This window comes from Agelaius tricolor, unplaced genomic scaffold (genome assembly GCF_023055355.1).
Source record: "Agelaius tricolor isolate 1412-34295 unplaced genomic scaffold, bAgeTri1.0.p SCAF_25, whole genome shotgun sequence".
Lineage (NCBI taxonomy): Eukaryota > Metazoa > Chordata > Aves > Passeriformes > Icteridae > Agelaius > Agelaius tricolor.
Genome location: NW_027269285.1, coordinates 2,324,352 through 2,344,389, shown reverse-complemented (window position 1 = coordinate 2,344,389; position 20,038 = coordinate 2,324,352). Strand labels below are relative to the sequence as shown.

The 20,038-nt window shown below is 47.7% G+C and overlaps 1 protein-coding gene across 1 annotated transcript in view; it reads right to left on the bottom strand.

Moving 5' to 3' along the window:
- Positions 1-744: 744 nt before the first annotated feature.
- The window catches only part of TBX4 (T-box transcription factor 4), a 36,612-nt gene continuing 17,318 nt past the window's right edge, over positions 745-20,038 (bottom strand). The window contains exons 4-9 of the mRNA XM_071447963.1: positions 19,846-19,965; positions 18,084-18,231; positions 7,759-7,911; positions 4,929-5,017; positions 4,353-4,594; positions 745-3,122 (exon numbers count right to left, since the gene is read on the bottom strand). Of these exons, the coding sequence (XP_071304064.1) occupies positions 2,497-3,122; positions 4,353-4,594; positions 4,929-5,017; positions 7,759-7,911; positions 18,084-18,231; positions 19,846-19,965 (1,378 nt within the window). The 3' untranslated portion in view covers positions 745-2,496. The remainder of the gene's footprint in view (positions 3,123-4,352; positions 4,595-4,928; positions 5,018-7,758; positions 7,912-18,083; positions 18,232-19,845; positions 19,966-20,038) is intronic.

Below are 20,038 nucleotides of genomic sequence, written 5' to 3'. Positions count from 1 at the left end.
CATTGACTGAACGGTTCTGGGAGGATTCTTACAGGAATTACTTTTTAAATTGCCTTAAATCAATAAATATTGCATGGATGAGCAGAAGGTACATGAAAAATGGTTAAAATAGCAGCAGTGATTATTCATGAAAAATGGCATTGTTATTGTGTTGGTCACCTCTGTAAAACAGGCAGGAGATCCAGGCAGATTTTCCTGTGCAGCCTGGGCTGCTGACCCCCCTCATTTCTGGGCTCCATTTGTCAGCTCAGTGTTGATGCAGGGTCACAGTGAGGAATGAACTGAGCACTGCAGGCTCTGGGCAGGGACAGCCCCAGCCCTTCCCTCTCCCTCCCACCTTTCCTCCTTCACCCCCGTCCCTGGAGTGCAGCTCAGGGCTTTGGTGCTCTGGGGACCTGAGGCTGCTTTAACTCAGTGCTCAGACCAACTCAGGGGTCCCCTAAACAAAGAAACACCTGAAAAATCCCAAATAAACCCAATGGGCACCTAAAACCCCATTGTGGAGCTTTGGGATGGTGAAAAAGGGCCAGGTGTGCCCCTTGGGAAGTGGGAGGGTGGTGTAGTCAGGCAGTAGGAGACAGAAGAGAGACGAGGCATCTTAATTCACCATGGAACATTTTTATACTAATTATTGAAATGCACCCAGAGACAGCTTGTAGTAGTAAAATGACTTTATGTTCTGATATGTAAAATAAAATGTCCATGCTATGTAACAAACATTTAAAAATTCCATACCACCTGTATCTAATGTGGTTTCTAATAAAGATTTATCTGTAGTATATATGTTTTTTTGTCTAACCAATTCTTAGTTTTTACATCAAAGGTGTGTAATAAAAAAAATTTAAATAGATGTCTTTCAAAAAAAAAAAACCTTTGCAACATTCATTTTTATTAAGTATTTCATTCATTAAAAGCAAAGCTGAATTGGACACGTGGCCTGCATTTGTGATATATATAATTTTATATATATATATATATAAAATATATATGTATATAAATAGCTATTCAGCATGCAAAAATTGTACTGATTTCCAAAATCTGGTTACAAAATCCCCAGCAGCCACAGAGGAATTCTGCTGAGTGGCTGCAGGGGACTGTCCTGGTTGAAATGTGACCTCAGGGCTGTGTCACAGCCCCCAGGTCCATGGAGCTCCTCCTTGGCATGGATTCACCAAAGCACAGAAGCACCTCCCCACTTCCAAACCTGCATTTCAGCTTTTTGCCTTTGCCCATTTGGGAAACAATGAAATAAAGCCCCGCTGTGCAATGACCAAAGCTTGAACATTGTGCTCTTCAGTGGCACCGAGCTCCAGCGTCACCTCTGCGTCACCTGGGGGCTCAGGATGGACACTGACCTGGGACAGGAGCTTTGTGGGTGAGTTCTGCCCCAGAGGATTCCTCTGCTTGCCCAGGAGTGTCAGCCTCCTGCCAGGGCACCGAGGTGGGAAAGGGCCTCTGGGATGGAGCCCACAGGGACGTGCAGAGGGCACAGCCAGGAGTCACCCTGGGCCTTCCCCAGCGAGCACGGGCAGCCATGAACGCGCTGCTCACAGATTTTACCTGTTCTACAAATATTTGTACACTGTAAAGCCTGACAGGGCATGGGAGCTCTTCCCTCCTCACCCCATCATTAGGAAAATGTTCCTCTAGGCCTCCTAGGCTGAAGACAATTCTGAGTTAGCTGCAAAAGAAAAGAACATAGCACAAAAGGCACGTTTCAGCTGAATACGAAAGAAATCAAGGACCAGCAAATACAGAAATTGGTTCTGGAAAGTATTAGCGACTTTTAAGCTTAAACTTCATAAATATATTGCAATAAGCAAATGTGATTCGATCAAGGGATGGGAGTCTGAAGACACTGGGTCTGTTCCTAACGCTGCAATTAATTCGCTGTTTGGCCTCGGACTTAACTCTTCACTTCTTCGCTTCCCACAGCCACGCCCGATGTCGGTGTGGGGGCAAGAAGAGACATTTGTGCATCGGGGCCTGCTCGGGCACGGCCCCCGCGCTGCCCCGCCGCTCCCTCACTGCCGGGGGGACAAATTCCAAAGGGCTAAAGAGGCGCTGCCACGGCAGTCCTTGAGCTGCGCAGCCGATGGAACGGGCTTTTCCTCGGAGCTTTGGGAGCTTGTGGCTTCGTGAGCCAAGGACCGTAAAAGTGAAGCTTGTATTTTTCCCAAATAGCCAAAATTTGCTCACGGATGTTTAACATAACAAGCAAAAGAACATGACTAGCTACGTCACTCGTTAGTCATGAGGATGGTTTCTACTGGATGAAGACACGAGAATGAATTTATTTGGGAGTCACTGAGAGCCTGATGAATCCAGCCCACTAAGAGAGGAGATGGAACTCTCTGTGTGCCTGAAGATACAAGCTCTTCACCCACACAAATCCCTCTGGAAATGCACATGTGTCTCACCGAAGTGCAAGTTACCCACAGGTATCAACACTGCCTGAAGTGTCCCGGAGCAGAAGGGCGGCTGTGGCCTCGGGGGTCACCCGTCGGTCCAGTTCTCCACAGCGCCCATCCCTGAATGGTACTGCAGCGACGACTCCCGGGACAGCGAGAAGCTCTGCGAGTACAGGAACTCGTTGGCCGCGTTCAGGTGCGGGGAGGGCGCTTTCCTCTCGCACACGGCCGGGTGTCCCCGCTCCCTGGGGAAGGCCGAGGCGGGGCCGCGCTCCCGGCCCGGGGCCGGGCCCAGCTGGTTGTAGACGCTGAAGGGGCCGTTCCCCGGCGGCTGCGAGGCCTGGCCCGCCATGGCCGGGGGGAGCCGCGGCATCATGGGGGCGGCGGGGAAGTGCGGCGGGAAGGGCTGGTAGGGCACAGTCTCCATGGTCTGCACGCTGTAGCCGCTGTAAGGTGCGACTGAAGTCCACATGTTGCAGCTCAGCGGCGGCGGAGGCGGCGGTAAATCGTCGACGGCCGAGACGGCGGCGATGTCGGCGCCGGAGCCAGAGTACATGCAGGCCTCCCTGGGGGCCACCTCGCCGCAGTAGGACGGGCTCAGCATCTGCTGCTCGTAGGGCGGCGGCGAGCGGAAATAGTGATCGTCCCCCACCGAGGACGAGGCGTCCAGGTAGGAGCGTTTGCAGGGCAGGTCCAGGTGCCGAGCGCTTTCTGCAAGAGAAATTCACCCTGAGGAGCGGCTCTGCTCGGGAGCGCCCTTGGAGGCCGCGGTTATTTCACTAAAGTGGTGCCCTCTCTCAGCTTAATCCAGTTAAACCATTTTGCTTTGGGAAAACAATGTACTACATCAAAAAGACATTGTGCTGCAAATGTCAGGCTAATCCTCCCCGGCCTCAAAGCGCTCCGGTGACATTTGTCAGCTTAAGTGAGGGACTCTTCTCACATCAGGGATTACTCCACGTTCATCCCGATAAGGAGGGCCCTGACACTCCCGCACGGTTCCTCCTGACAAACTCAAGAAGTCTCTTAAAGGGTCTTATCACAGCCTGCCTTCCTGTCACTGCAAAAATGGCTCTACATTTCCCAGATAGTCACGTCAAAAGCTGCAGAAATATTTCCAGATAAAGGAGCCCTTTCCCAGTGAGCAGCCCTTCCTCAGCTTTGCACAGCCCCTCTCCTCCTGCGAGGACCATGGCCCTGGTCCCCAGCAGCTTTCTGTTATTTATTAGGAATATTCTCTGGATGAATTAGTGAATTCATCTGCACACTAAACATCTGCTAAAATTACACATTTGCCTTGCAGCCCTCATTACTGGTGCTGTTAGATTCTTCATTTAGCCATGATCAGAGGATTCTCCCAGCTTAAATAAATTAGCAGGCAGTGAGACATGCAAATAGAAGGATTTTTTTCTTCTGTGCAAAATTTTTCCATTTAACTTAAAACATGCCATGATCTCATCTGATGCTGGACTAAAAGGAAGAGAATGCAGTCACAGCTCACTTAAATTTGAGAATGAGTGGATGAGAGGAAAGGGCTGCTCATAGCAAGCTCCCACAGTCCCACTGGTCTGCAGACATTGAGGGAATTGCTCCTGGCTTTGCCTTGGAAAGTGTAGAATTTTGGTAATGCCAATGGCCTCCTGCAAACAATTCTGAATTCAGCCGATCCTAACAATGGATAATTTTCCACTGAAGCTCTGTGCCATTTGAATTACACATTCTAATTAATTGTTTCAGCTCTCTCTCAGAGTCTGAATTTACCTTCTATGGGACAAACCCACTAAAAATTGCTCCAAACAGCAGCTCTTGCCTCCTGACCCCCAAAACACTCCAATCACAGCAGTATTGTTGAAGATCAAGGCCCAAGAGACCAATCCAAACCAAACTCACGGTCTCAGGTTTATTTTCTGTGATATTTTTCTAGCTGTGAACTCGAGTTACCTCTTCTTTTTAGACAATGGTAGAAGAGCCCTGAATCTCTCTGTGCTGTGAAGGTGTTGAGTGGCAGATCTTGAGTATCTGAAGCTGCAAACTGCATGTGAGCACCATTCTCATACTGATAATGCTGCAGGCTCTGGTGATTCCCATGGAGTGGGTTCACATCTGGCTTTGCTGACAGCTGGCCATGGCTGGACACCAACCTCTGCCTCATGATGCTTTTGGAAATTACTGGATATTCTTTGCTGAAAGAGGTGAGAAAAATTAAGGCTGGTTAGGCAGAGATCAGCATCATCAGAATTTCATCAGCAGAGTGAGGAAATATTGGTTTGGCTCCCCCAGAGCATCTCCAGGCAGTGACTTCACCCCCTTTGCTTCAGACGATGAACTCAGCGCACTGCTCTGGGTGTGGGCAGGCTGACAGCACAGAGTGTGTCAGGAAGGGCTTCTGAGGGATATCAGTGCCTTTGAGGCACCAGCAAACACTGCCACATTCTGCTGCTTCTCCCAGGAGCTGCAGGCGTGAGGAGGAAGAGGAGGAAGAGGAAGGAGGAGGGAGGGAGGGAGGGAGGGAGGTACCTCTGGAGCCGAGCCACGCGCAGGTCGCTGTCGTCGCTGCCCCGGAAGCCCTTGGCAAAGGGGTTGTTCTCAATTTTCAGCTGGGTTATCTTGAAAAGAACAAAACCAAGAATAAAGAATAAATAAAGAATAAATAAAGATTTGAAAGCAAATCAGAGCAGAAGTGTGGCAGCAGCAGGGCTGAGCTGGTGGGTCTGTGAAATGCAGAGTCTGGGTCTTATTCTAGGCCCTGTGTTCTTCTTCTGGACTCCTGATAGAGAGAATTTATTTGTCTGATTTAAAATGTCTCCTGTGTTTCCATGTTAGAGAGCCCTGCTTGTCATGGTGTGGCTCTCCCTAATTCCCATTACAATTTTACACACCTTTCTGGCCACCACTCAGGCATTTTAGCTCTGTGAAAATCACAACTCAAACGCTGTTTTATCCCTGCACAGCCCCTCTCCCTTCTCTGCATCCCATTTGAATGCTGAGGAGAGCAGCCAGCTCTGCTTGGGGATGGTTTTGCAGAATATTGCTGTTACTAACAAATGCACTTTTAGCAATGTTGAAAAATATCCCTTACCAAAAAACTCCTGCGAGCACAGCTGGCCGCTGTCAGTGCTGGAGGGAAGGTGGTGACATGTGAATTTAAGCAGCCTCCAGGGCTCAAACTCTTCCAGGGAAGCTCAAGCAGTTGATGAACCACAAGAAGAGTAGGACCCTTCCAAAGCCACAGCCTGACAGCAGGTTTGTACATCTTAATTTCATTGTGTTATTTAGTGATCGTGGTTTTCCTCTGACGTGATCAGGGCTTCAGTCCCTCCTTGTCACCTTCCCCTGGCCTCCTCCAGCCCAGGAGGGGATTTGGGGTGAGCACACACCTTCCTCTCTGCCCTGTGCCCAGGGGTAACCTCTATCCTCAACTTCTCAAGTTTTTTCTTTAGGAATACAATTATTTACAGCCACACTTCTTGCCAGCAGGAGATTTCTGAGCTAAATATAGCTCAGCAGTTTGTTTCTTCTAAAAGAAACCTAGACCAGGCTTTTAATTGTTGATGCTTAAGAGAATAAATAAAACCTGAATGGTTTTATTTATTCTCTTAAGCATCAACCATTCAAGTTTTATTTATTCTCTTAAGAATCAATATTCTCTTAAAATCTCTGAGGCTGAGATTTTCTCCAGACCACACTGAGGTCCTGGTGACACCTTCAGCAGGTCCCTGTGTCCCCAGAGGCTCCTCACAGGATCTTCACTAAAGAATTTGGGCTCCTCTGGGACATTTTCCCTCAATCTGGGGCTGCCCCCCAGCCACGATCCCCGCAGCAGAGCTGGACAGCAGTGACAGTGCAAGTGTGGAGTTTATGGAGACTCTGGGAGCTTTAGGGATGAAAGGCACCATTGACAGCAGACATTTTAATTATGTATTAAATATAAGCTCTTTGGAGTCTTTTTGGTTAACCATGTTTGAGCAATTGGTCATTTTACATCAACAGCTACAACTTTTCTGCCTTCAGTGTCCTAATGGGCACTTTCCCCCACGCTGCCTGACCATACCACATCCATGCTTCTGCTCTCTTTACTGCCTCACTAATTGCAACATTTTTGCAAGGACTCTGTGCTTCCAGCATCAAAGGGCACACAGGCATCCTGCTTGGGAGGAAAAGCTCTGGTCAGGTTATTGGGGAGGAAGAATTTCACACTTGTTCCTGTTCCTGCAGGATTTTCCTATGAATGTGTAGGAAAGGAACTGGTACAGTTACACATGGCAGATTTCACAATCAGGGTGACAGGAGGGCTCTGGCAGTGCTGCCTCACTCTGCACCTTTAGTTATGAATCTTGCTGCCCTTTAAAAATTCCAATTAAATTATTAATTATTCCTCATGCAGCAGCTGGACTTGGCGATTAGGAAAATGCCTGGGAGCAGGAGCTTGTGCAAGGGCAGAGCAGTACCAGGATAGAACCTGAAGCCTTTCCATCCCCTGCTGTCCCTGCCCTGCTGAGGTGACACAGGGAGGTGACAATTTACTGTCCCACTGCTGTCAGTCCTGCTGGCATCCAGCCCTCAGACAGAACTCTGCCCACTGCACAGGTAACACCACCCCAGAGCACAGAGCAGCCCCTACAGCCCCCAGGTGCCCCTGACACCCAGCCAGAGCACAGAACTGACCCTCTGCACCCCCAAAGTGCCCCTCCCCAGCCCCAGCCCCCTCCTGCAAACCACAGAGGCAGCTCCGAGTTCCGTTTTTATGGTTACATTCCTCATCTGTCTCACTAAACACACATTCTGTAATTACTGCTCACTGCAGATTTATGAGCAAGCTTTACTGGTCATTATTCCATGTGCTTTGCTGTTTGAGTGACATCTCAGCTCTGTGAGCACAGCGAGTCAGGGGAGCCAAAATATTGTACCCAGCCAAAATATTGTAACCAGCCAAAATATTGTACCCAGCTAAAATATTGTACCCAGCCAAAATATTGTAACCAGCCAAAATATTGTACCCAGCTAAAATATTGTACCCAGCCAAAATATTGTACCCAGCCAAAATATTGTACCCAGCCAAAATATTGTAACCAGCCAAAATATTGTACCCAGCTAAAATATTGTACCCAGCCAAAATATTGTAACCAGCCAAAATATTGTACCCAGCTAAAATATTGTACCCAGCTAAAATATTGTAACCAGCCAAAATATTGTACCCAGCAGCATCCCTGCTCCTCCAGAGCTGCACCCTGGCTCATTCTCCCTGCTTAAAGCCAGCATGGAAACTTGTCTTTTAAACCAGCAGAACAGGAAGATGCTCTCACAGAGTTCCTGAAATAAAGCATCTGTGGCCCCAAAAGCTGCCTACCTTGTGGTTCTGGTAGGAGGTGACAGAGATGAAGGAGGTCTCGGGGAAGACGTGGGTGCAGAAAGCCGTGTTCTTGGAGCCAAAGGCGTTGTTCTCATCTGCCTTCACAATGTGCAGCCGGGGCTGGTACTTGTGCATTGAATTGAGGATGATCTGAAAAACAATTGATGCCAAAGTGAGAAATCCATTCCAAAAAGAAAAGACTCAAGCCGTGGCTGTTGGACACTCTGCAGCAGGACCCAAAGCCCGGCAGAGCTCAGCTTTAGCTTCGCTTGCGAGCTAGGAAGGAAAATTTACATTCTAGGAATGCACATGGACCAAGGCACAAAAGGTATCTGCAGCTCTGGCAAGCAGAGCTGAACTTAAAGCTTTCCTGGTAAAGCCTCATTTTCCATTGCTATTGGATAGAATAAGTCTGGGTGGAAAAAATGTCATAAGTTTTTTTTTCCCCAGCTCACACCAAAGCTGTACAATATATAATTCACCAGCAGCCTGGCCTGTAAAGATTCCTAATAAATGCTTTACTGAGCTGAAAAATACACAGTTTAGCAGAGGGAAAAAAAAAAAACAACACAGAAACCACAGAGGGAAAAAAAGCTAGAAAGCTATTTTTCTTTTATCTGATGGTAAAAAAAAAGAACCAAAAAACTACAAAGCAGCAGATTGTTTTTTCCTGCTGTTTGTGGAGTGGCTGAGTGTGGGTGGCTGGTCCAGGCACCTCTCCCCTCCTCGAGTCTTGGGCAGTGAAAGGCAGGACCAGCACCAGCCAAGGGATTTTTGTGGAGGATGCCAGGGGGGCTGGGAAGGGCTGAGGTCCAGCAGGGATCACAGCCTGGCTCCACTAAAGGGTTTTTTGGTGGAGCTTTTTGGGCTGAGAGAGGCTGCCCAGGCTCATCCCATTGCAGCACAAAGCAGGGATGTGCCCAGACACTGCAGAAGAAAATGACTTCAAGAAATGGAATTTCTTTTAAGAAGTGGGATGGTTTTAAGAAAAGACTTTATTCCTTTTACTGGGCAAAGAAGAAATATTGCTGCCTTGTTTTCTCAGCATTATCCTTCCCAATCTCCTCCTTCTGCTCCCAAATGGGCTCATTGAGCCCGGCCGCTCCTGGGGGAGAGGGACTCCAGCCAGGACAGGGCCAGGGCCAAGGAGGGGACACTGTGATGGGTGGGGTGGTGGAAGGATGGATGGATGGATGGATGGAAGGATGGATGGATGGATGGACATGGATGGATGATGGATGGATGGATGAGTGGATGGAGGGATGGAGGGATGGATGGATGGATGGATGGATGGATGGATGGATGGATGGATGATGGATGGATGGAGGGATGGATGGATGGATGGATGGATGATGGATGGATGGATGGATGGATGGATGGATGGATGATGGATGGATGATGGATGGATGGATGATGGATGGATGGATGGATGGAAGGATGGATGGGTGGATGGATGGATGGATGGATGGATGGATGGATGATGGATGGATGGATGGATGGAAGGATGGATGGGTGGATGGATGGATGGATGGATGGATGGATGGATGGAAGGATGGATGGATGGATGATGGATGGATGGATGGATGGATGGATGATGGATGGATGATGGATGGATGGATGGATGGATGGATGGATGGATGATGGATGGATGGATGGAAGGATGGATGGGTGGATGGATGGATGGAAGGATGGATGGGTGGATGGATGGATGGAAGGATGGATGGATGGATGGATGGATGGAAGGATGGATGGATGGATGGATGGGTGGATGGATGGATGGAAGGATGGAAGGATGGATGGATGGATGGATGGATGGATGGATGGATGGATGGACATGGATGGATGATGGATGGATGGATGGATGGAAGGATGGATGGATGGATGGATGGACATGGATGGATGATGGATGGATGGATGGATGAGTGGATGGATGGATGGATGGATGGATGGATGGAAGGATGGATGGATGGAAGGATGGATGGGTGGATGGATGGATGGAAGGATGGAAGGATGGGTGGATGGATGGATGGATGGATGGATGGATGGATGGATGGATGGAAGGATGGATGGATGATGGATGGATGCACACACTGCAGCACAGCAGCATCAGCTCACACTAATCATGGTTTTGGCCAGTTTCAAATGAGAATTACCAAGAAGCAGAAGGTTTTGCTCTGTGATTGCTCTGTGTGCTCAGAAACCCTTTCTGCTCCATGAGTGCCGTGGCCAGGAGAGCCCAGAGCAGCAGCTCCAGGTGCTCCAGGCAGGATGGGGGGCAGTGCACGGAGCTCGTGCTCTCCAAACCCCCCCATCTGCTGCAGGTCCCCCTGCCCACAGTAGCTGCTGCATTATGCACCACTTAAATGCAATTTTTACTGTTGACGTTTTCCAGACAACCCTCCCTGCTCCCCAGGAGAGAGAATGAGGAATTTTTGGCATTTTATCAGCTTTGCATCAAGCCTCTGAACCACTTTGTGGCTGTCGATGTGCGGGGTGGAGATCTGAGAGGGTCGGCTCAGGTTTTGGGCTGGAGCCTTTTCTCTGCTTTCATGTATCAGCCACTCATAAAACAAAGTAACACCCAAGGGACAGGACTTTCCTAAAAGAAGGGACATTTCAATTTTCAGTAATTAAGAGCTGAGGCATGCTGGTGAGTAATGGCTGTCTGGAGCAAAAGCTGGGGATTGCTGAGCTCTCCTCACTGTCTGTCCCACACTGCCCAGCACGGGGGACTTTTCCCCAAAGCCAGAGGAACTCAGCTTCAGGATGGAGAAAACAACTTTAAACTGAGCTTTCCACAGGGAAAATTAGGAGGCCAAGTTTTGATACACCCTGCATGAATAGCCTGTGTTCCCCCTCCAAAGGATCCACTGGGCCTATAATAACCCCTTTAAAAAGATAAATGCATTTTTAATAACATCTTCAAAGTCAAGGAGCTCAAACAATTTCAAAATTAACAACTGAACTTCTTGGAGCCTGATAGAAGAACTCAGGAAAGGATTTCTGACAGATGCTCAAGGTTTCTGTTGTGGCTGCAGATCTGCCTGGAGTTTCATCATGAAAAAAACCCTAAATGGCCAAATTTTGCCCCTGCATTTACAAATTTGGGCATTTCAGTGCCTTGCACAAAAAGTGAATATTTGCTCACCTGTCTCAGTGCAATTCCTGTTGGAGTTTGAGTGTGTGGCTCCCCACCAGCTGCAGAGGGGATTTCCCACATCTTTCTGGGGCTCAGCAACCCCTCTCTGCATAAAACCAGCATTTTACTTAAGAACAAAACCTCCTGCACAGAGGCTGTGTCTGCACACAAATCCTCCTCACCTGTGCTTGCTGTAATCCCTGTGCATTCAAAATCCTTACAAACCACCCCAAAAACAACCTTTAGCCACAAAACACCCAGGCTGTGCAAAGTGAAATGCCAACAATTCAGGCTAAATAGTTTTCAAGGCTGCTTTGGAAAGCTAAAAATACACAAAAAAAAAGTAAATTCCACTCCAGTGAGGAGCATCAGTGGAAAGATTAGCTTCAAGAATTGTGTCAAAAATGAGAAGTATTTTAATTGATGGGACAGAGCACTGAGCAGTGATGTAGGAGCCCTTGGCCTCAAAGGTGATGCTAAAACAGTAACTTTGTATTTTCCTGCACTTCCCTTTTTCCTGGGGAGGTGAATTCAGTGTCAGATGCTGTCACATATTTTAAAATTGTCATATTTTAAAATTGTCATATTTTAAAATTGCTTTTGTAGGGACCCTCCTGGGCTGCACCAGGTGAGACCCAAAGAGCTCCTGGATATTTTGGGAAATGTTTTGCACCTCTTGGCTGCTCCCCCTGCCCCTGGCACTGCCTTGGAGCCAGAGCATGCCCAGGGTGATGTCACTGCTCCCCCTCCATGGCACACGTGCTGAGCAGACTGGGACAGCCCCAAAGTCCAATGTGAGCTTACACAAACATCCTTCTAATTTCTATTTTTATTTTCACCCCCTGTCTCCCTCCTTTGTGCTGCTCACACACTTGCAGCAGGCACTTCAGCTGTTACAGAATTCATTTTTTTGGCATTCCCCAGTCAGCAAGAAATGCTAAAAAGAAATGGTGTCATTTGCTCCTTTCATTTAATTTTACTGAGGAAAACAAACTCCTCTAACTTCTAATCTCTCCCACTGCTGAGTAATGTCAGCTCCAGGGCCTGAATTTGCAGGATGGGACCCAAAGGCCACGAGCTGAGCTGGGGAAATGGTGCCACATTCCTTGTCACAAGGCAAACTCGCCTTGGAATCACCAGTAAAATGGATTTACTTTCATATGAAATTTGGGGAGTTGATTTAAGAGCTCCCTGTTTCACCAAGGTATCAGATGTCAGATGATGCAGTGGTTGCTATGGCAACCCCCCTTTTTATATTGAATAGTAAATGGCCACGAAAAAGCCACATAATTTTATGGTTGCTCCCGGGGGATCACACAACTAATATAAAATCTTGCATTTTAATATATTTTCTGCTTCTTTCTTCCTTCCCTCTATTCTTTCAAAGTGAAAAAGCCTTTGAGTGAGGCTGGCCCTGGTCCCACATTGGGACTCTGAGCTGGAGTGTGACAGCCCAGCACAAAAACCTGACAATCCACTTTTCTGCATGGAAAAAACAGTGTTTTAATCAAGGAGGCTCTGCAGAATCATCTCAATTAATATTTAGAGCATTTAGTGCTATAAACCATCCCAAACTGAAGGGTTTTTTAGGAATGAATGGTTTGGAGATGCTCCATCAGCTCTGGAGCTGACCCAGCTGTGCTGCCCAGGATGTGTCCGGGGGATTTGGGATCACAGATCCCTCTTCTCCCTGCACCCATCCTGGGACTGCCAGGGACATTTCACCCCAAAGGCCAGCAGGAAAATCACACCAACATTTACAGTGGGAAAGACCCCTGAGATCACCCAGTTCAATCAAATGAAACATTCTGTGCCCACAGCCTCTCCAGCAGCTAAAACAGGAGCTCTGATGTTCCCTGAATCCCTGATATTCCCTGAATCCCTGATATTCCCTGAATCCCACCCTGCAGATTTTCCCTTCCAGGGGAGGATTCCCCTCTCCCTGCCCCAAGGCAGGCACAGACCAGGCCCAGCCCTGAGTGCAGCCAGGCTGCTCCTGCAGGGGAGCCTCCCAAATCCACACTGCCCTGGCAATCAGCACGGAGGGGAATAAAAGCAAGGCTGGAAAATCCTGGGAAAAGGTTCAACATGAGCTCAGACAAAAGTTCCTCAGGAGATGGCCAAAGCTGGGGTTTCTGGGTTTGCTCTCCCTCGGTTCCTTTTCATCTCCCATCAGCTGGAGTTCATCAGGACACAGCTTTGGGGTGATTCCAGCTCCACTGTGGCACGGGGGGTTTGGGCAGAGCCCAGGGGTGACACCCTGGGACACCCCAGGAGTGACCCCCGCTGTCCCCTGCACAGAGACTTCCCCAGGCTGGCTCCCACTCCAAACCTGACCATTGCAGGGTCTGATTCCAGGTCAGCTTCACCAAAATCTGCTGCGTTTGACTCACACAAACCAGCAATGGAACAACAAAAAGATTTAACAGAGAGGAGTAAATCTTCTTGTCAACCACCAAGCCCACTGGCCACTTCTTCCCCAGGACTGGAATGGAAACCCTGGATCCATCCCTCCCTGTGGAGCACACACCACTCCCAGGGGCACACAGCTCTGCTCCTTTTTTTTTCTCAGCAAACAATGTAAAACTTCACTTTGTGATTTATTTGGGCACCACTATTGCTCTGATTTCCTAAAATGAATGGGTACCAAAAAAAAAAAAAAAAAAAAGAAAAGGAAAATAATCTTTTCATGGATATTCTTTCAGCAGAAGGCTTAGTGATGCTCTGAAAAAATTGCTTGCAAATTTAGGGTGTATATATATATATATATATATATATAGGGGTATATATATATATGTATGTATGTATATATATATATGTTCTTATAAATATATTTTTTCTTATACCTATACATATAAATAATATATATAAATAATAATATAAATATATATATAGGGGTATATATATGTATGTATGTATGTATATATATATTCTTATAAATATATATATGTTCTTATAAATATATATTTTCTTATACCTATACATATAAATAAAATATAAATATAACTATATTCTTTATATCTAAGAAATAATATGGATTATTTATACATATTTTATATATATGTATATACATACGTACATATATTTAAATAATATATAATATATAAATTATAATATATATATATATATATAAACCCCCAAGATGTTATACATAAAAATACAGGAAATTTTTAGCTGCAAATTCTCGGAGCAGGACAAGAGGGGTGAGGCTGTGTCCCTTTCCCCAGGCAGGATTTTCCCCCTCCCTCCCTCTGGTGATCCCAGTGCCTGGGGTGGGGAAGCTGCTTCCAAGGCAGCACAGAAACCTCCCACCAGCACCCGAGAGGAAACTGCTTGGCCACAAGTCATAAAGCAAACAAATAAAAAAAAATTATGAATCAAAATTAGGGTTTTGCAAGATTAGTAGGACGTGGAGCTAATTAAAAGTGCCTGAGTGCGTCTGACGGGCACAGGCAGAAAAAGGCTGATTTAATTAACAGAAAAATGAAAAGGAAACCCCAGGACTAGGGGAAAAATTAAGGCTTTCAGTGATAATCAAATAAAACCAAGTGTGCAAATATTAAATCTGAAGAGAAATAACAAACTCATCAGCATTAATGAGTGAAGCCAGTAAACAGCAGATTTTGGTCAAGAAAAACAGGAATATCACTTCAAATGCCGTGATGAGTGACAGGCCATCTATAATATCCTGTAGCTTTAAATCTCACCAGGTTATATCCCAGAAACTAAAATAAAAGCTTTATTTTAAAAGCAGATAAAGTAATTACAGCAATTAAAAGGCACCACCAGTGATGGAGTCATTTCCATTTTTCACCTGGAAAGCACTGCCAGGTATTTCCCAGGCAGCAGGCACTGGGAAGGGATGTGCCACCCTTGCTGGCACTTACAAGATTATTCTCACCTCTGCAAATGCCCAGAGAGCAAAGCACCAGCCCTGCCAGAATCCCCTCATGCTCAGAATCACTCACCAGCCCCACGTAAATCAGAGGCTCTATCAGGTTGATTATCTCTGCATGTAATGCTTTGAAAATACATAAATTCAGATTTCACTCTAAGCATAGGTGGCTTACAGTGCTTTCTTTGGGATCAGATAGACCTCACTGTAGCTAAACATTACAGTGGCTGCTGATTTCTTAATCCACTTCCAACATGAACGTTGCTCAGTTGTTAAGCCTGGTGTGAAAGAAGCCTTTCATGGATGAAAAATCCCCCCGGAGCAGAATATACAGCCCACGTTTTCAGGCTGTGCTGTGTGAGCTGGGCACAGCCTTACCTGCCACAAAACCTGCTCAGCCACAGGGGTTTGAGGCAGATTACAGAGCCCTGAGTTTGTTCTGATATAAAACCTGCTCAGTTTTACGTGTCTGCAGTGACAAATGCCTCCCATGCCTCTGACTGTAATAATTGACCACAACAGATAACGGGCCAGGGCAAGCAGGAGTGGGGCTTGTGAGGCTGCAGGGCTGAGTGTCAGAGTGAGGCTTTCCCACATCCCACATGGTAAATAATCTCCAGTCTAATTCCATGGACTGCAGCAAAGGCTTCAACTCCACAGTTTATTAATTAAGATGCTTACCTTATTTACTTTAAGCATCAGATGTGCCTCCAGTTATAATCTCCATGGGGCTGCCCATCCCTGATATTAAGCAGCTATTTCAGTGTACAGTCAGACATGGATGGATCAATGGGTTCATTTGTTGATGGAATCATGTGAAATCTCTGCTGCCTGTCTCTCAGGTGAGATCCCTGGCTCAGAGGAGCTGCACCCCATGTAGGGATGGGGACACTGCAGTGGCTGAGGGTGCCAGGGTGGGTGACCCAGCACAGCTCTGCCTGGGCAGCTGCCCACACACCCAAAAATGCCCCAGCCAAGGCTGCAGAAATCCTCACTCCACGTGGTTTTGAGGTTTGGAGGAAATCAAAGACAAAAGGAAAGGCAGGCAGGCTCTGCTGGCACACGGGAAGGCAAACAAACCCTGTGGCTTTTCTGACTTGTTTTTTTAGGGAGCTTTAAGAAAGTGTTTGCAGTCACTGGGAACAAATTCCTAGAAATGAGAAGCTGTTATTATTCCTAACGTAATGCCTTCGTGGGACGGGCCCTGCAAGAGCAGAACTGTTCCCAGCCTGAGCTGGTGGGAGCCTTGCCCCTCTCCTGCTGCAGAGCCCAGCTCTCCCCCATGTGCACCACAAAAAGGGAAGCACCACATCTCTAAAGCAGAGGATTAATTAAGAAGCCTAATGAGGACCTGGCTGAGGACTGGTTCAGTCCCATTTAGCCAGGCAGGTTGTCAGTGCCTGAATAGAGCAGCAAACACTTTAAAATAGATTATTTCAGGCATTTTCCCATTAATGTGAGAGGGAAGGTGCTGGGCTGTGGTACACGGCCCAAGGGCACTGAGCAGGGCTCATGTGGAGCCACAGCACGGTGGATATCACCCCAAAACCCAAACCACTGCCCCACTGGGGAAAAGACAAGCAGGCTGTTCATTGGAAAGGAGGAGGGGGTTAAAATCTTCCCTGTTAAAATGCAGCGCTAAAATCTCAGTTAAAAAATGACAAAGTCAGGAAAAGCAAACGTTTAAAGTTGCAAAACCAACACGGCACATCCTGTTTGTTTTACAGCCACATCGCACATCCTGCATGTTTTATGGTTTACATTTTACAGCATAAACAGTCGTATATTAAGCTGCAGAGTTAACCAAGAGGAAAACACAGAGTGAAAAAATGCCACGTGCAAAGCCAGCGGCTCAGGATGGCTGTGGCAGCCAAACGGTGGCAGGGGTGGGTTTGTGTCACTGTCACTGAGAGAGCCCTGACACAGGGTGGGTTTGTGTCACTGTCACTGAGAGAGCCCTGACACAGGGTGGGTTTGTGTCACTGTCACTGAGAGAGCCCCGACACAGGGTGGGTTTGTGTCACTGTTATTGAGAGAGCCCTGACACAGGGTGGGTTTGTGTCACTGTCACTGAGAGAGCCCTGACACAGTTGTTTCATTTCATTTCATTTCCATGGTGCTTCCCCCCTTCAGGGGAGCAGAGATGGGCTGTGATTAATAGCAGCAGCATTAAAGGGTGCCGGGGAGCCTTTGAAGCTCACACATGTCTCAGTGGGGTCAGTAGGGTGGGGAGGGGGTCAGGGCCCAGCACGGGGCTGGGTTATCACCAAGTCCCTGCCAGGGCCTGGATTTTGGAGGCTCAAAATCCGCAAAAAATTACAAACACTGGCAAAAGTTCTGGATTTTTAGCAGTGTTTTAAGCTGCTGGGGTCCTCCTGCCTCTGGAGTCAGGAGCTGCAGCTGGTTTAGCTGTGCCAGAATCTCACTTTCTGGACAGCTTTGGGAGGCATTGGGACACTGACTCCAAGTGAAAAGCTGCTCTTTAGAGGCTCAATGCACAATCATTTTAAGCAAGACAGATACATCCCTTCCCACTCTGCACCCTTCTCACAGCCTCCCTTCCCTCCAAACTGCTGCTGCTTAAAACACATTCAGGTTCAAACCCACATTTGATGGCACAAATTAGATTCTCTTACCTTTGGTACAAGGAGGAACGGATGGCACTAAACCTAGAAGGATTTTAAACTCTCTGTTCCCTTCCTCTCACCAAGGATGGTTTATTTTTACATGACTTCCAGCTCAAGTTGTGCAAACCAGACAGGTCTGTGTTTTTATATGCAGTATCTGAGCACTCACTCTCCTGACAGGCTGCCAGGGCCCTTGGTCTGGGTTATTAAATGCACTGGGGCAGATAACTGTGTGCTCCCCACCTCTCCCCAACACACATGAATCAAAATTTTCCAAATAAAATACTTGATCTTTTTTAGGGCTGCCAAAGCCAGCCCGGAAAATCAGGAGTTTATGCAACCAGCTTCTGTGAGCTGCATGCACCACGTGCCAGGCTGAAAATCCCACAGCACTGCCCGGAAAGATCCTGGGCAGAAAAGAAAACCTCAGTGGCATCCAGCAGGACACAACTGAGCCAGTCATGGCTGCATTTCCAAGAGCAGGGGAAGCACACAGACCTCCTCCCTTTGCTTTAAACACTCCCCCCAAGCACAAAATAATGTTATTCCTTATTATTAAATTAACAATTATTAACTGTTGTATCCCACTCAGCATCCCAGACACAAACCCAGCATTTTGAGCCCACCTCCACCCACAGCCCTTGCAGAATGTCTCTCTTACGTGTCCAAAGGGATCCAGGTGGTTGTTGGTGAGTTTGAGCTTCTGGAAGGACACCAGCTGCCTCATCCAGTGGGCTCCCGTGGCCGGGGAGTCGGGGTGCACGTACAGCCTGCCCGGCATGGCCGGCTCGGCCTTCCCGGCCACCATCCTGACAACAGAGGGGACACATGGCATCACCCTGGCACCTGCAAGAGCTTCTTGTCCTTGGACTCATCCCAGCCACCCTCCTGCCAGCCCTGGGGGGATGCACTGGGACATGGGGACTCAGGGAGGCTCCTGCTTTGGGATCCTTGTTTCAGCATCACGGGCTGGCAGAGCAGGCACATCCCTGCTCCCACGCGGGATTCCCTTGGGGCAGTGTCCTCACATGGGCATTGTGGAGACACTTCTGAGGAGGAAAACTTGTCTGGGTTTTTGGAAGTCTGTACAAAGAGCCTTCTGCAAAGGGAGATGGCCCTGCACAGCAGAAAGCACCCGTGGGCAGGTGCAGAACTGGTGTGGCTGCACCTTCACAGCCAGGGAGGGCTCCCACAGCCTGGCCCAGTGGGAAGGGGCTGCTTCCCACTCAGGCCCAGACCCTGCTGCAGCTCCCCTTGCCCCACAGCACCAGCAGCTCCCATGGACACAAGGCCCAGCCATGAGACATCATTTAATGGCAACGCCCTCATGACTCCACATTGTTCTCCTCTTATAAAACCCCAATAAAAGCAATATTACCAAAAACAACAGAAACTTTCCAGCAGCAATAAAAGGAAAAGGGGAAACAGCTCTAGGGCTGGCAAAAACTAAATTAAACAGAGTTAAGGACTATCCATCATCTCGTGTTTAATGTCTCAAACACACAAAGTGGCCACCGTGGTGCAGAGACCCTCAGTCCACTCCTCTTACCCAGAGGCATTCCGGGACAAAAGCTCACGGAAAAGGGATTTTTTTTTTTAAGTGGAGCAGCCCTAATGTGCAAGTAAATAATTTCTGCTTTCTGGGATGTCACTGGGCTCGTTCCCTGTGAAATTTTCCATTGCTTTTCAGCAGGCAGCAGCCAGGGGAAGGGTTTGGGGAAACCACAGCAAATAGTGGCAGTGAGGGAGGCTGCCGGGCATTTTGTGGGGGGAAATCAAAAGAGAAAACAACACGTTTCCTTTGTCAGAGAGCAAAAATCCCAGCTGCCTCTTGGGTAAGTAACTTTGCTGGGAAAGGCACAAGGAAAGGAAGAACAGCAGAAGAGAATCAGGGCTCTGAGTGAACCACCCCATATTTCGCTTTATAGCTACTCTCCTAAAAGCAAAATATTACTATAGAAGAAAGGAATTTAAAACTTTTCTCGAGTCACATAGAGACCTAATTTTGAGGGCCAAAATGGACCATTAGGTCATCCTGTCCAGCCTCTGGTACAAGGCAGGCTGTGGCTTTACCCTCCTACACTGCACACGGCCAGATAACCCGTGCTTGGCCTAAAGCATCTTCTCCAAGAAAACTCCCCAGCCTAGAACACTTTGGGATGGACAAGTCACCACCCCAGCAGCACTTTTTTTCCAGCAGTTAGCCACCCAGTCTGTTAGTAATATTTCATTTGATATTTTTCTGGTTTAAACTTCCAGCCCCGGCTCTCATGTCCATCATTGCTCCACCAAAGAGAGCTCTGGGATGTTGGCATCCTTCCTGTGGGAAGGTGTTTCTGTTGGTTTCTAAGTTTGCACAACAAATGGTTGATCCAGCTGCAAATTTCTTATGGAAAAGCAGGCAAACAGAAGAGTTGTCTTACCATTTGTTGTCACAGAATTTGTAGCGGTGGTCATCGGCCGGGACGATGTCGATCAACAAAATGTACTTGGTCTTGGGGTTCATTCCAGTCACTTTGACCTTGTAACTGGGAAACATCCTCCTTAGGGAAAGCAGAGGATCACCACATTAGTGAGGGGTGGAAGCCCTGGAACTGAGGGAAACTTGCAGCAGCA